Source organism: Oncorhynchus mykiss, chromosome Y, assembly GCF_013265735.2.
Source record: "Oncorhynchus mykiss isolate Arlee chromosome Y, USDA_OmykA_1.1, whole genome shotgun sequence".
NCBI classification, from domain to species: domain Eukaryota; kingdom Metazoa; phylum Chordata; class Actinopteri; order Salmoniformes; family Salmonidae; genus Oncorhynchus; species Oncorhynchus mykiss.
In genome coordinates, this window is record NC_048593.1 from 14,345,141 (window position 1) to 14,362,412 (window position 17,272).

Consider the following 17,272-nt stretch of genomic DNA (forward strand, 5'->3'; position numbering starts at 1 on the left):
AAAACTATGAAACAACACATATACAATTTGTTTAGAAGCCTCTTGGACCTAGACTCAGATCCTCAAAAGGTTCTACAGCTGCACCATCGAGAGCTGGTTTGGCAACAGCTCGGCCTCCGACCGCAAGGCACTACAGAGTGCGAACGGCCCAGTACAAGCTTCCTGCCATCCAGGACCTCTGTACCAGGCAGTGTCAGAGGAAGGCCCTAAAAATTGTCAAAGACTCCAGCCACCCTAGTCATAGACTGTTCTCTCTGCTACCACACTGCAAGCAGTACTGGAGTGCCAAGTCTACATCCAAGAGGCTTCTAAACAGCTTCTACCCCCAAGGCATAAGGCTCCTGAACATCGAATCAAATTAAAATCTATGCATAGTCACTTTAATAGCACATCCTACATATTTCCTCGACTAACCAGTGCCCCCGCACACTGAACCGGTAACCCCCTGTATATAGTCTAAAATTGTTATTTTACTGCTGCTCTAGAATTAATTAATTAAGTAATAATTACTTGTTCCTTTTATTTCTTATTCTTATTTTTTAAATCACTGATTTATTTAGAATTCACCAGAAATGCACCCCCACACATTACAGCACCCCCACACATTACACCTCCTCCATGCTTCTTATTGGAGTCCTTTAGTAGTGGTTTCTTTGCAGCAATTCGACCATGAAGGTCTGATTCACGTGGTCTTCTCTGAACAGTTGATGTTGAGATGTGTCTGTTACTTGAAATCTGTGAAGCATTTATTTGGGCTGCAATTTCTGAGGCTGGTAACGCTAATGAACATATCCTCGGCAGCAAAGGTAACTCTGGGTCTTCCTTTCCAGTGGCGGTCCTCATGAGAGCCAGTTTCATCATAGCCCTTGGTGGTTTTTGCGATTGCATTTGAAGAAACTTTAAAAGTTCTGGAAATATTCCAGATTGACTGACCTTTATGTCTTAATGTAATGATGGACTGTCGTTTCTCTTTGCTTATTTGAGCTGTTCTTGCCATAATGTGGACTTGGTATTTTACCAAATAGGGCTATATTCTGTATACCAGCCCTACCTTGTCACAAAACAACAAGAAGGAAAGAAATTCCACAAATTAACTTTTAAGAAGGTACACCTGTTAAATGAAACGCATTCCAGGTGACTTAAAACTCGTTTTTCAACCACTCCACAAATGTCTTATTAACAAACTATAGTTTTGGAAGGCGGTTAGGTCATCTACTTTGTGCATGACACAAGTAATTTTTCCAATAATTGTTTACAGACAGATTATTTCACTTATAATTCACTGTTTCACAATTCCAGTGGGTCAGAAGTTTACATACACTAAGTTGACTGTGCCTTCTTAGGGACAGCCCGCTTTTTTAAAAATGTCCTCTGGTCTGATGCAACAAAAATAGAACTGTTTGGCCATAATGACCATCGTTATCGTTAGAGGAAAAAGGGGGGTGCTTGCAAGCTGAAGAACACCATCCCAAGACATCAGTCAGGAAGTTAAAGCTTGGTTGCAAATGGTTCTTCCAAATGGACAATGACCCCAAGCATACTTCCAAAGTTGTGGCAAAATGGCTTACGGACCACAAAGTCAAGGTATTGGAGTGGCCATCACAAAGCCCTGACCTCAGTCCTACAAAAAATGTGTGGGCAGAACTGAAAAAGTGTGTGCCAGCAAGGAGGTCTACAAACCTGACTCAGTTACACCAGCTCTGTCAGGAGGAATGGGCCAAAATTCACCCAACCTTTTGTTGGAAGCTTGTGGAAAGCAATTAGTTAAACAATTTAAAGGCAATGCTACCAAATACTAATTGAATGTATGTACATTTCTGACCCACTGGGAATGTGATGAAAGAAATAAAAGCTGAAATAAGTCATTCTCTCTACTATTATTCTGACATTTCATATTCTTAAAATAAAGTGGTGATCTTAACTGACCTAAAACAGGGAATATTTACTATGATTAAATGTCAGGAATTGTGAAAAACTGAGTTTAAAAGTATTTGGCTAAGGTGTATGTAAACTTCCGACTTCAACTGTATATACAACATTTTTCATCAGCTTTGTTTATTTAGATTATCACAGTGTAAGCACTGCCTACCCTACTTACCCTGACTGCTTGTCACTGTGATCAACATCCTAATGAATAATGTAATGACATCACTGTATGGAAAAACACAAAACATGACCTCACTACTCATATGAACTGATATAACGAGGAGGGATTCATTGATTTTATTTGATAATCTAAAAATACCCATGCAGCCATGTGTGGGGCAGGAGTTATTGCCTACATATGCAGAATCTGTGTCAGGGAGCGCATACAGACTTTGATATCAGGGCTTTGCACTACAAATCTGCTGGGGCATCTAGACGGGGTTGTGGAACGAGTTGCGTGTGGGACTCATGGTGCAGGCGGTTCCATATGGCCAGTGAAAATGTCCAGCTTTTTTATTCACTGTTCTCACTTTCTTGAGGATCTGCCAATGAGGCAGTAGTAAATCTGCTGCCGAGCAAAAAAAAAAAGACACGTTACTAAAACAAAACGCATGAGGCAATGTGCATCCTCATTATTGTCAACTGCAGTTGAGCTTCCATATTATTTTGTCACTTCTTTGTGGGATTATTTTGTGGATATTTGTAAATTGATACAATTCAGAGGTGAAGGTTTTCAATTGCATTGGGTGTGCATTGTGAACATAATGTGACCTCTCAGATCATATAGGAAATATATTGTAACGACCATGGGTTTATAAGCGAGGAAATCGACTCTGCCGCTTGAGCATGCTTTTGCGGCACAGTCGATAGTGTGCCGGACCTCGGGCTCGAAGGTTGAGGGTTCGAGACCTGCTCCCTGCTGTTTCATTACAATATGACCCTGCAATGCAGGCCATATCTCAAACTCACCTTAGGGTGAGGTAGAGTTAAGTTTACTACTGCTTATCGGCATCACAATAAAAAAAAGTCCTGACACGCTATTTACGCCTCTCGAGACCGTTTTCCATAAGAGGTACACCTTGCCACGCTGCATCCAACATTTCCAATGGAATTATGATGTTATGAATTTCAGTGCTAGTACTGAAGACGCTATGGACACCAGATCATACTGCCTTGATTTTCTTTAGATTTTCTTCGTTTCTTTGTGCGATATACAGTCAATTGACTGTGTCTGTGTGTAGGGGGTAGGGATTAGTGACAATGGACTCTCTCAGCTTCCAATGAATCAATTAATAGAGTTAGAGATACAAAAGACTAACCTAAGTTACAGTCTCTACTGGATAATGTGACAGGAATAAAAAGGGAAGGGTCATGATATCTAGATCTCCGGGGACGGTACATTTGAAGTGTTGGCCAACTGTTATTTTGGACAAGCTGAAAGATAAATGTTTCTTCTGCTACAAGGCTGCACATTTGGATTAATTTTCTCAGCAAAATAATATATACAGTCTGAGACAAAGAAAGTCAACAGCAAATTAATAACAAATATTTTCTTACTGTGGGGAATTTGATTATTGCTTGGGGTTATTGCATTCCTGGAAGATGCACTTGCGGCCAAGCTCCCAGGTTTTTTTTAGCTAAAATGGCTTGATACTCGGTAAAGTTAATGATGTCATTGACCTTAACAACAGCCCCAGGAACAGTGGAAGCAAAATAGCCCCATAGCATCAAAGGTCCACCACCATACTTTACAGCAGGTCAATCAAAATAAAATAAAATGTTATGTCACATGCGCCAAATACAACAGGGTTAGACCTTACAATGAAATGCTTACTTACAAGCCCTTAACCAGCAATGCAGTTTATTATTATTTTTAAATTAAATTAAATGAAAAGGGAATAAGAATAAAAAATAAAAGTAACAAATAATTAAAGAGCAGCAGTAAAATAACAATAGCGAGGCTATATACAGGGGGTACCGGTACAGAGTCATTTGAGGTAATATGTACATGTAGGTAGAGTTATTAAAGTGACTATGCATAGATAATAATAGACAGTAGCAGCAGCGTAAAAGAAAGTGGGGGGGGGGGGGGGGGGGGGGATGCAAAGAGTCTGGGTGGCCATGTGATTAGATGTTCAGGAGTCATATGGCTTGGGGGTAGAAGCTGTTTAGAAGCCTCTTGGACCTAGACTTGGCACTCCAGTACCGCTTGCCATGCGGTAGCAGAGAGAACAGTCTATGACTAGGGTGGCTGGAGTCTTTGACAATTTTTAGGGCCTTCCTCTGACACCACCTGGTATAGAGGTCTTGGATGGCAGGAAGCTTGGCCCCAGTGACATACTGGGCTGTATGCACTACCCTCTATAGTGCCTTGCGGTCGGAGTCCAAGCAGTTTCCATGCCAGGCAGTGATGCAAACAGTCAGGATGCTCTCGATGATGCAGCTGTAGAACCGTTTTGAAGATCTGAGGACTCATGCCAAATATTTTCAGTTTTCTGAGGGGGCATAGGCTTTGTCGTGCCCTATTCACAACTGTCTTGGTGTGCTTGGACCATGTTAGTTTGTTGGTTATGTGGACACCAAGGAACTTGAAGCTCTCAACCTGCTCTTGCTCTAATGTTAATGGGGGCCTGTTCGCCCCTCCTTTTCCTGTAGTCCACGATCAGCTCCTTTATCTTGCTCACATTGAGGGAGAGGTTGCTGTCCTGGCACTACACTGACAGGTCTCTGACCTCCTCCCTATAGGCTGTCTCATCGTTGTCAATGATCAGGCCTACCACTGTTGTGCCGTCAGTAAACTTAATGATGGTGTTGGAGTCGTGCTTGGCCACGGAGTTGTGGGTGAACAGGGAGTACAGGAGGGGACTAAGCATGCACCCCTGAGGGGCCCCAGTGTTGAGCATCACCTTGGCAGATGTGTTGTTGCCTCCCCTTACCATCTGGGGGCGGCCCGTCGGGAAGTGCAGGATCCAGTGGCAGTTGGAGGTGTTTAGTCCCAGGGTCCTTAGCTTAGTGATGAGCTTTGTGGGCACAATGGTGTTGAACGCTGAGCTGTAGTCAATGAACAGCATTCAATTCAGTCAATGAACAGGTGTTCAATGAACAGCATTCAGCAGTCAATCAACAGGTGTTCCTTTTGTCCAGGTGGGAAAAGATATGGAGTGCGATTGAGATTGCGTCATCTGTGGATCTGTTGGGGCAGTATGCAAATTGGAGGGTTTCCACAACATGATTGTGTTGATGTGAGCCATGACCAGCCTTTCAAAGCAGTTCCTGGCTACCAATGTGAGCGCTACGGGTTACCTACGCTTTCTTGGGCCCAGGGACTATGGTGGTCACCTTGAAACATTACAGTCTCAGTCAGGAAGAGGTTGAAAATATCAGTGAAGACACTTGGCAGTTGGTCCGCGCATGCTTTGAGTACACATCCTGGTAATCCGTCTGACCCCTCGGCTTTGTGAATGTTGACCTGTTTAAAGGTCTTCCTCACATGGGCTACGGAGAGCGTGGTCACAGTCATCCACAACAGCTGTTGCTCTCATGCATGCTTCAGTGTTGCTTGCCTCGCAGCAAGCATAAAAGGCATTTAGTTCATCTGGTGAGCTCGCATCGCTGGGTAGCTCGCGGCTGGGTTTCCCTTTGTAGTCCGTAATAGTTGTATTCTGCAAGCCCTGCCACATCCGACGAGCGTCGGAGCCAGTGTAGTATGATTCAATCTTAATCCTGTATCAACGCTTTGCCTATTTGATGGTTCGTCTGAGGTCATAGCGGGATTTCTTATAAGCGTCCGGATTAGTGTCCCGCTCCTTGAAAGCGGCAGCTTTAGCTTTTCGCTCGGTGCAGATGTTGCCTGTAATTCATGGCTTCTGGTTGAGATATGTATGTACGGTCACTGTGACAACGTCATCATCAATGTACTTATTGATGAAGCCTGTGACTGAGGTAATATAAAGTTACAAATAAAGTAAAACTAAAACATAATAAAGAGTATGTTTGAATGACACTGAGGGGCAGTGTTTTTACAGCTAATGCCGGTTTGCCTGAGGCTGATGCCATGCAGGTGTTGGTACACATGCATATACACACACACTCATTCAAATACACACATACACAGACTCACACACATGTAATAGTGCCAGACATGCACTCAAACATATACAGTTGGCATTGCTGTTATGATTTTAGTTGTCCTTGATGTCCTTTGTTTGTTTGTTTTTTGCTTTGTTGTTTGCTGTTTTCTTTTGTCTTTTCCTTTTTTCTCTTGAGTTCATTTTCTTGGTTGTTGGTGCATTGGGGGGTTCTTGGGGCTGGGGAATGGAAATAAATAGATTTTTTAAATCAAATTTTCTTCGGGGGGGGGGGGGGCTGTGGGAGAGGTCTCGGATGGTTGAGGGACAGCTATTGGGGAACTGTGGGGGGGATCTTGGAGGGTTCGGGTCCCCGTTTTTTTGGCCTGATGGGAGATCTGTCAACGTGCCCTTGAGCAGGGCATTGACCCTGGATGCTTCTGTGTGTCGCTCTGAATGGGAGTCTGTTGGATGACTAGTGTGGTGTAGTTGTTGAGCGGCTTCACTGCAAGTATATTGTATGTTTTGGATATTCAATTAAATAATTACAAAAAAATTATAACATATAAAAAAAATGTAAGAAAAAAAATGAAAAAAAGAATAGAAAAAAAAAACGTGAAGGCAAATCTAAAGAAATGCAAATGTTTTCCTTGTTTATCCTCCATAATTAAAGAGGGGTCTGTCTCCCTGGTCGGATGTTAGATAGTTAAACAGTGGGTGCGTTTGAGAGCATAGTTTTTTGATTGTAAAGTATACACATAGTGTACAAAAAATTAGGAACACCTTCCTAATATTGAGTTGCACCACCTTTTGCCCTCAGAACAGACTCAATTTGTGGAGGCATGGACTCTACATGGTGTCAAAAGTATCATGCTTCCCTCAGTTGTCTCAAGTTGGCTGGATGGCCTTTGGGTGGTGGACCATTCTTAATACACACAGGAAACTGTTGAGGGTGAAAAACACAGATGTGTTGCAGTTCTTGACACACTCAAATCGGTGCGCCTGACACCTAGTACTATACCCCGTTCAAAGGCACTTTCATCTTTTGTCTTGTACATTGACCCTTTGAATGGTACACATACACAATCCATGCCTCAATTGCCTCAAGGCTTAAAAATCCTTCTTTAACCTGCCTCCTCCCCTTCATCTACACTGATTGAAGTGTATTTAACAGGTGATATTAATAAGGGATCATAGCTTTCACCTGGATTCACCCGGTCAGTCTAAGTCATGGAAAGAGCAGGTGTTCCTAATGTTTTGTACATTCAGTGTGTGTTTATCCCATGTTCTATTTATTCTTAAAACATGTGAGCACCGTTATTGAAGTGGTTGTAAATGGTAATATGTAGAGTTGAAGACACCTTAGCCAAATACATTTAAACTCAGTTTTTCACAATTCCTGACATTTAATCCTAGTAAAAATGCTCTGTTTTAGGTCAGTTAGGATCACCACTTTATTTTAAGAATGTGAAATGTCAGAATAATAATAGAGAGAATTATTTATTTCAGCTTTTATTTCCTTCATCACATTCCCAGTGGGTCAGAAGTTTACATACACTCAATACGTTGGGCGAAGTTTGTAGGCCTCCTTGCTCCCACACGCTTTTTCAGTTCTGCAAATACATTTTCTATATGATTGAGGTCAGGGCTTTGTGATGGCCACTCCAATACCTTTACTTTGTTGTCTTTAAGCCATAATGCCACAACTTTGGAAGTATGCTTGGGGACATTGTCCATTTGGAAGACCCATTTGCGACCAAGCTTTAACTTCCTGACTGATGTCTTGAGATGTTATATCCACATAATTTTACTCTCTCATGATGCCATCTATTTTGTGAAGTGCACCAGTCCCTCCTGCAGCAAAGTACCCCCACAACATGATGCTGCCACCCCTGTGCTTCACGTTTGGGATGGTGTTCTTCGGCTTACAAGCCTCCCCCTTTTTCCTTCAAATGTTCTATCTTTGTTTCATCAGACCAGAGGACATTTCTCCAAAATGTATGATCTTTGTCCCCATGTGCAGTTGCAAATCGTAATCTTGGCTCTTTATGGTGGTTTTGGAGCAGTGGCTTCTTCCTTGCTGAGCGGCCTTTCAGGTTATGTCGATATAGGACTCGTTTTGCTGATGTTCTGGGATTGATTTGTACTTTTCACACCAAAGTACATTCATCTCTGGGAGACAGAACGCCTCTCCTTTCTGAGCGTTATGACGACTGTGTCGTCCCATGGTGTTTATACTTGCGTACTATTGTTTGTACAGATGAACGTGGTACCTTCAGGCGTTTGGAAATTGCTCCCAAGGATGAACCAGACTTGTGGAGGTCTACAGTTTTTTTTTCTGAAATCTTGGCTGATTTCTTTTTATTTTCCCATGATGTCAAGCAAAGAGGCACTGAGTTTGAAGGTAAGCCTTGAAATACATCCACAGGTACAACTCCAATTGAATCAAATGATGTCAATTAGCCTGTAAGAAGCTTCTAAAGCCATGACATAATTTTCTGGAATTTTCCAAGCTGTTTAAAGGCACAGTCAACTTAGAGTATGTAAACTTCTGACCCACTGGAATTGTGATATAGTGAATTAGAAGTTAAATAATCTGTCTGTAAACAATTGTTGGAAAAATGACTTGTGTCATGCACAAAGTAGATGTCTTAACCGACTTGTGCACAATCAATATATCCACCTTGGTAATATGGATGTATCCTGAGCTGGAATGTAAAGCTAACTGAAGCTAGCTAATTTCAGAAAATCATGTGTCCATCTAGCTATATTCATAGTATACCCCTCTGGACCTGCAGAGAAAGTTCCTCTTACGCTTAAAGACTGCCCCAGTCTGGACATTTGGCTCATCCATCAATGCCTTGGGCTTGGGCTAGACAAAACAGATGTCCCGAATCTAGCGCCAAGATTCCTCGTCCCCGTTTTCCATGTGGGAAAGTTCCCTGACCATGCCAGGACGGGGGAAGAGTAATAAAGCTAAAGTAATTCTGGATTATAGTTGAAAGAAACACAGATTTTTTCTTTCTTTTTTTTTTCTCAACAAATGTCTCCCATTGTGAAACGAGATGTCCTTGATCAACCCCATTCTGAACTGAATTATGTGTCCTTTATCGCGGCTAGGTGTCCCATGTCCAAATGATAAAACTCTTATATTATAGTTTGTTCAAGTTTTTTTTAGTGACTGTGAATATCAGTAACATTTCTGACCAACTCTTGAAGTTAACTTCAAGCCTTCCACTGAGATTATTTCCTAGAAGGTAGAAATGGAATCCATTACATTTTTATATCTGCAAACACTTTCAAACCTAAAACACACATGCACACACATACCGACATACACTCACACATGACATTCACACACCACTCACACACACACACACACACACACACACACACACACACACACACACACACACACACACACACACACAAATACCTTGAATATTTACTGCTTTGAACATCCTCCCATAATCTCCAAGAGATTAGGACCAAGGACAGGGAAAACCTCTCCGCTGCTCTCGATTTCATACACAAACACACCGAAACCCCACTCGACTAATGAATCAAATCCTTTAATATGAAACCCATGGTTTAATTTTGATGAGACGTGCTGTCAGAAACCAAATAGAAAATATATCTTTGGTTGATTAAAAACCAGTTACTACTTCTTTTATCCTATGACTAGAGACGTGCTGACTCACTCTTCTCCGTAAAGTCTATTGGAGAAACGTCAGAAACAGGTTGCAAGCCTATTTCTCCCAAGCCCTTTTACGACCCAAACCCTGACCCACCTTTATCTAGCCTCCCACCAGATGTGAGACAGAAAATGAAACCCAAGCTGGATTTCGTACCTGTGCTTCAAAAGCAAAGGGGAGGCAGACTGAGGACGTCAATGGGATGAGGGAGAGAGAAAGAGAGATGTTAGATGTTATGGATCCTCCAGTCCTTTGGGAGTTGCAGAAGGCACGATGGTAAAATTGAGGTCATCCCTCATGAACGAGGGAGGAAAAGAAGGAGAGAAATGTCCCCCAGGGAGTAAATTAGTACCTGATGGAAAGCAAGCAGCTAATGGGGACTCCCCCATTTCATTATTACTACCCTTTCCACCATTATCACCCTCACCAGGGAAGAGGTCATCCAACACAGACTCCTAACCCTTTCTAGAAAAGAAACCAAGATAGATAACACTCCAGCTGTCAGTTGCTAAGCTCTGAGATTTCTGGGTATTTAGGACGTACAAACTAGGAAACTACATATATGTGGGCCACTCATCATCCACCAAGGCTATTCATCACGAGTCTCAGATGAAAGAATATCCCTGTTACCAGGGAGTAATAGGGGTCATTGTAATCACACTCCCATAATAGATAAACTGCATGTTGGAGTTGGGAACTGACCAACACAGACTCCATATTGAAGCAGAGGTAATTGGTTTCACAATCTCTGGGTAAACTAAAGGGGTGAAGGATTTACCTACAAATGTGATAAATGAGACTAGCAAACTATGGGGTCAATTTGTGATGTGTGTATACTAACCGCTATTCTAAAATAGTATACAGGACATCCACTACTAACATCACCCAAAATACAATGAGTCCTCCAATGAGTTGGAGTGTGGAGAAATGGCCACTGTAGCTCATGACATTGCAAGACAGTGAGATGAAAGAACTGGAGATGCAGGTAAGGTAGGAATGGAAAAGGAGATATGGAATAGCCATTACACGTGGACTGCTGACTGGACCATGGGCCTGCTATAACTTTATTTCCACTGAAACCAGAGAGTAGCAAAAGAGATGCTCTGGAATGGTCTTTCTCAAAAGAGCTGAAAGAGGGAGTGTATAGTAAGCTTACATTGGTTGGCCACTGTGTGAACCTTCGTTCCCTTGCCGTTTGAGGTGTCAACTTTGCAGAGTCTACTGTGCTACGTATCACTGATGGGATGCGCAGTTGCAATGAATGTTTTCTCTTCAATTCTTTTCAAACCTGTAGGGATTTGATAGCCACTATACTATTGATTGATTAGTCAGGCCTTTTCTGCTTCATCTGAGGGCTTTTTATAGTACATAAAACATTAACCTGTCTTAGATCAGGAATGCTGTGAAAGCATGTGGGCTGTAACTTAACCTGTTGTTGCCAAGTACGGTTTATTATGTTAAAGTGGAAATCAGTGGGGGAGAGTGTAACTCTCCATGTCACCTGCAGAATTTGCAGTCTATTGTGAGTTAGGAGATAGGGCTGGGCATTATTAATCCTACCAGATCTGTGGTTTCACATACATTCAATGGATCAACCAGGGTCTTGCTACATTTGTGTCTCCTCTCACATCCACCCATCAAACCACTGGAAACCCCAAACTCAGAGTCATCCCTGACTTCTTTCCCACGTTGTGTTCCAATCAGTCTCCCACAAATTACAGGGCTCTTGCATGAAGTCATCAGAGTGATCTGAATTGGCCAGTGGAAATGTTGAGTTTTGGCTGAATCCTAACATGGGATATGTGTGCAAGTAACAAACTGTTGCTTATAGCTCCCAATGCACCACTCATTCACTCATACCCATCACGGCAGCTTAGTGGATAGGCCAGCAACAAAGGATCTCCACTTCTGGCAGTCTTTGGCTATCTTCCCAATGCATGATTAATGCAAGTTCGGTTACACATGCATTTCTCAAGTTATGTGTGGGTTGTGTGTGGGTATGCATTGGTCATGAGTTATCGATTTAATGCATGAAACAGCTGGTTAGACTTCAACATGTAATGTACAGTGTGGAGGGAAATGTTTCATACAAACCTGTTATCGACACTCTAGAGTTATCTTGGTGTCAGAGGAACAGGAGTAACGCAGGGAGCATCTTTGAGTGCCGTGACAGACAAAAACGTCAGTTATGTCCTGTCTTGTCTGATGTCAAATACTGACGAGTGAGAAAGTACCCCCCCCCCCCAAAAAAAATGTTTTAACCTCCCCTGTTATTGTAATGGTGAGAGGTTAGCATGTCTTGGGGTATGATATTTGTCTGTACCTTTCTCACTCATAATTCTTCATGATTCATTAAGGGTTATTCATAATCACGGTAACATCCACAATGATGCAGAAGTGTTTAGAAACATATTCTATTATTTGTTATTCTCCAACTAAAGTGAATCCAAAATGACACAATACATTATTTACTATTAATTTCTATTGGCACAAAATCATCTGAAACACAAAACAAATAGCAAATCCTTCCAACAAGTTTGTCACAAGCTTGATGTAGTCATTGCGTGCTATGAATATTGGACTAAATACTTAACTTTTTACTACTTTAATAAACATATACAGTGCATTCATAAAGTATTCAGACCCCTTGACCTTTTCCACATTTTGTTGCATTATAGACTTATTCTAAAATATATTAACTTGTTTCCCCCCCTATCAATCTACACACAAAACCCAATAATGACAAAGAAATAAAAGAGTTTTTTGAAATTTTTGCAAATGTATTAAAAATGTTAAACTTAAATATTACATTTACATAAGTATACAGATCCTTTACTCAATACTTTGTTGAAGCACCTTTAGCAGAGATTACAGCCCAGAGTCTTCTTGGGTATGACACTACAAACTTTGTACACCTGTATTTGGGAGTTTCTCCCATTCTTCTCTGCAGATCAGATCAGATCAGTGACCATCCCTCCCTGACCAAGGCCCTTTTCCCCAGATTGTTCAGTTGTCAACTGTGGGATCTCATATAGACAGGTCCGTGCCTTTCCAAATCATGTCCAATCAATTGAATGTACCACAGCTGGACTTCTATCAAGTTTTAGAAACATCTCAAGGATGATCAATGGAAACAGGATGCATTTGAGCTCAGTTACGAGTCTTATAACAACGGGTCTGAATACTTGTGTAAATAAGGTATTTCAGTTTTTATTTTCAGTACATTTGTTAAAATTCTACAAACCTGTTTTTGCTTTGTTATTATGGGATATTGTGGTTAGATTGATGAGGAAAATGTTTTATGTTATACATTTTAGAATAGGGCTGTAACGTAACAAAATGTGGACAAAGTATAGGGATCTGAATACTTTCCCAAAGGCACTTTAAGTGTATTTATCCCAATACTTTTGGTCCCCTTAAATGGGGGGATTATGTACAAAAAGTGCTGTCATTTGTAAACGGTTCACCCAATATGAATAAAAATACCCTGTACTTTAACCTCGTAGTCATTGTATAATTTCAAATCCAAAGTACTTCAGTACAGAGCCAAAACTATGGAAAATGTGTCACTGTTCCAATAATTTTGGAGCTCACTGTATATTTAGCTATTTGCTGTGAAAATGCCTGCTACATATTCATTTTTGATGGGTACAGAGGTGCAACATAAAACTAGAAATGGTCAGGGTTTTTGGCTCAGCAAGGGGGGGAAGTTATTTTAGGGCTCAGGTAGGGTGATGTCATTCTTTGAGGCCATACTAGTAACAACATTATATATATCTGCATATGTTAACCATATTATCTTTTCTTGAACTGTTTTGTAGGAAAAAGCAGGTTCTAATCTCTGTGGGGCAGTGTGGCCATAACGGACTGCACACAAAATATATTGCACAGGAACACACGTAGCAGGGGTTCAGAGTGCCAAAAACATAGGCCAAGTGTATATATATATATTGAAGTATATATATAATTGTTGATGCAAGGAAATGGTGCTTTGTAGGACACTCTTTCAAGGGCTAATGGCTACATGGAGCTCAGTTTGTGCTGTGAAGTCAATTACCAGAGTGCTATGGGTAGGTTAATCACAATCGTTTAACATCCAGCTGACACTCCATTTTTCATAAAGTCTGAGGCAAAAGCAACCTTCAGTATGTTAGGGTTTAGGTACAAATTCACTGACTTTCAATGGCTTACTGTGGCTCACAGTAAGTGTGTGGTCACATTTCTGGGCGGGAAAATATACTGAGGGTTAGGCGTTAGTCTGAACGCTTGAAGTTATAAAGTTTTCTTGACTATGTTTGCTGACCCATTTTGCCATCTTGTAATTCACAGAGTGCACAGGTTATTGTCTGCCTTTGCACATTTTACAGGCATGGACATCTCCCCAGAGTGACTGTGTGAAAATGTACAGTGGGGCAAAAAAGTATTTAGCCAGCCACCAATTGTGCAAGTTCTCCCACTTAAAAAGATGAGAGAGGCATGTAATTTTCATCATATGTACACTTCAACTATGACAGACAAAATGAGAAAAAAAATCCAGAAAATCACATTGTAGGATTTTTTATGAATTTATTTGCAAATTATGGTGGAAAATAAGTATTTGGTCAATAACAAAAGTTTATCTCAATACTTTGTTATATACCCTTTGTTGGCAATGACAGAGGTCAAACGTTTTCTGTAAGTCTTCACAAGGTTTTCACACACTGTTGCTAGTATTTTGGCCCATTCCTCCATGCAGATCTCCTCTAGAGCAGTGATGTTTTGGGGCTGTTGCTGGGCAACACAGACTTTCAACTCCCTCCAAAGATTTTCTATGGGGTTGAGATCTGGAGACTGGCTAGGCCACTCCAGGACCTTGAAATGCGTCTTACAAAGCCACTCCTTCGTTGCCCGGGCGGTGTGTTTGGGATCATTGTCATGCTGAAAGACCCAGCCACGTTTCATCTTCAATGCCCTTGCTGATGGAAGGAGGTTTTCACTCAAAATCTCACGATACATGGCCCCATTCATTCTTTCCTTTACACGGATCAGTCGTCCTGGTCCCTTTGCAGAAAAACAGCCCCAAAGCATGATGTTTCCACCCCCATGCTTCACAGTAGGTATGGTGTTCTTTGGATACAAGTCAGCATTATTTTTCCTCCAAACACGACGAGTTGAGTTTTTACCAAAAAGTTATATTTTGGTTTAATCTGACCATATGACATTCTCCCAATCTTCTTCTGGATCATCCAAATGCTCTCTAGCAAACTTCAGACGGGCCTGGACATGTACTGGCTTAAGCATGGGGACACGTCTGGCACTGCAGGATTTGAGTCCCTGGCGGCGTAGTGTGTTACTGATGGTAGGCTTTTTTACTTTGGTCCCAGCTCTCTGCAGGTCATTCACTAGGTACCCCCGTGTGGTTCTGGGATTTTTGCTCACCGTTCTTGTGATCATTTTGACCTGTGGTACATCTTTTTTCAAAATGATCACAAGAACGGTGAGCAAAAATCCCAGAACCACACGGGGGGACCTAGTGAATGACCTGCAGAGAGCTGGGACCAAAGTAAAAAAGCCTACCATCAGTAACACACTACGCCGCCAGGGACACAAATCCTGCAGTGCCAGACGTGTCCCCATGCTTAAGCCAGTACATGTCCAGGCCCGTCTGAAGTTTGCTAGAGAGCATTTGGAGATCTTGCGTGGAGCCCCAGATCGAGGGAGATTATCAGTGGTCTTGTATGTCTTCCATTTCCTAATATTTGCTCCCACAGTTGATTTCTTCAAACCAAGCTGCTTACCTATTGCAGATTCAGTCTTCCCAGCCTGGTGCAGGTCTACAATTTTGTTTCTGGTGTCCTTTGACAGCTCTTTGGTCTTGGCCATAGTGGAGTTTGGAGTGTGACTGTTTGAGGTTGTGGACAGGTGTCTTTTATACTGATAACAAGTTCAAACAGGTGCCATTAATACAGGTAACGAGTGGAGGACAGGGGAGCCTCTTAAAGAAGAAGTTACAGGTCTGTGAGAACCAGAAATCTTGCTTGTTTGTAGGTGACCAAATATTTATTTTCCACCATAACTTTCATTAAAAATCCTACAATGTGATTTTCTGGATTTTTTTTCTCATTTTGTCTGTCATTGCTTTGGATTATAGTGGACTAAGCCAATCTATTACTTCTATGCCTGAATTTATGATGAAAATTACAGGCCTCTCTCATCTTTTTAAGTGGGAGAACTTGCACAATTGGTGGCCGACTAAATACTTGTTTGCCCCACTGTAGTTATCCACGTGCATTACTGGGGCTGTCTTTGACTCAATGTCTTTTTGTTTAACTTCCAGGGCCCCTACACTCATCCAGATTTGGCCAGACTTCCAAGCTTTGTCAGAGGAGTCCAGTTGAGAAAGACAAAAAATGGGAACTAAAAGCATTTTAGGGTGTGTCTTCCTGACTCTCCTTCTCAACCTCTGCCAAGCTGGGCTGGTGAGAAAATTACTTAGGGATAAACGGGCGACCTTGACAACCCCCGGCGGAAACAATGTGACCCTGACCAGCGCTGACCAACCAGTGGTCTTCAACCACGTCTACAACATCAACGTCCCTTCCGGCTCACTATGCTCAGTGGACCTGGATGCCCTAGGAAGCACCAGCCTCGAGCCCCAGGACGCAGCTCCGCCTTCAAGCCTCCGCACCACCGAACATACCCTGGATGGGCAGAACCAGATAGTTTTCACTCACCGCATTAACATTCCTCAGCAGGAGTGTGCATGCACTGATGGGCTCCCGGATCTGAAGGTACTCCTGAGCAGATTGGAGATGCTGGAGGGAGAGGTGTCCACGCTAAGAGATCAATGCGCTAGTGGAGACGCTGGCTGCTGCAGCGTTCAGCCAGTCACAGGTACTGTATACATGTCAACCTAACCACCCCCAGCTTCTGATTGGCTCATTCATCCCAACTCCTAGTATAGCATACTTAGTATGAATGTCAGCTATAGAGAATGATAGAAGACTCAAAACTTAAGACAACTACGGAATCTGTCCCATTATGGCATCTGTCCCATTATGGCATCTGTGAGCACAAGGGCAGTGCCATTGATGCCATCTCCATTTTGAGGTAGTACATGTTCTGCTTCTACTACTTCTATGAGTTGGTAAACAAACGGAAAGGGTGCATACTGCCACCTGGAGTGTGTTTAAACAGTTATAAAGCCAGTGTTATTGATTTACTGCTACCTGCAGTTATGGAATGTTTGCTCACAAGTATAATTCATTGGCTGATCCCTCCTGATGACCTGGATGGAAGTATGTGGTCCTTCCTTAACCCATAGGAAGTCCCACCCAGTTGACTACTTCAAAATGGTGAATGTCTTGAATGGCACAGCCCATGCTACAGTTCTCTACACATCACCTCTCCTTCCTTCAGAGGCACATCTATTTTACTCAACATCTAGGAAGCGTCAATGGAATTGAATGTGGGATTCGGTTTAACAGTACTTTCTCTTTTACACCACAGGGAAAGGGAATGAACATAGAGGCATAGACATATTCTGTACGGATTAGTACTGTAGGGTGTTATTCAGAACATAAGTGGGTGTCCTGACTATGATTA

General features: G+C 42.0%; 1 protein-coding gene across 3 annotated transcripts in view; it reads left to right on the top strand.

Annotated features, from left to right (window-relative positions):
- The window catches only part of LOC110509691 (tenascin), a 107,597-nt gene that overhangs the window by 55,929 nt on the left and 34,396 nt on the right, over positions 1–17,272 (top strand). For all 3 annotated transcript variants that reach the window (XM_036967369.1, XM_036967370.1, XM_036967371.1), the window contains one exon: positions 16,005–16,561. In XM_036967369.1, coding sequence (XP_036823264.1) covers positions 16,078–16,561 — 484 coding nt within the window. In that variant the 5' untranslated portion in view covers positions 16,005–16,077. The remainder of the gene's footprint in view (positions 1–16,004; positions 16,562–17,272) is intronic.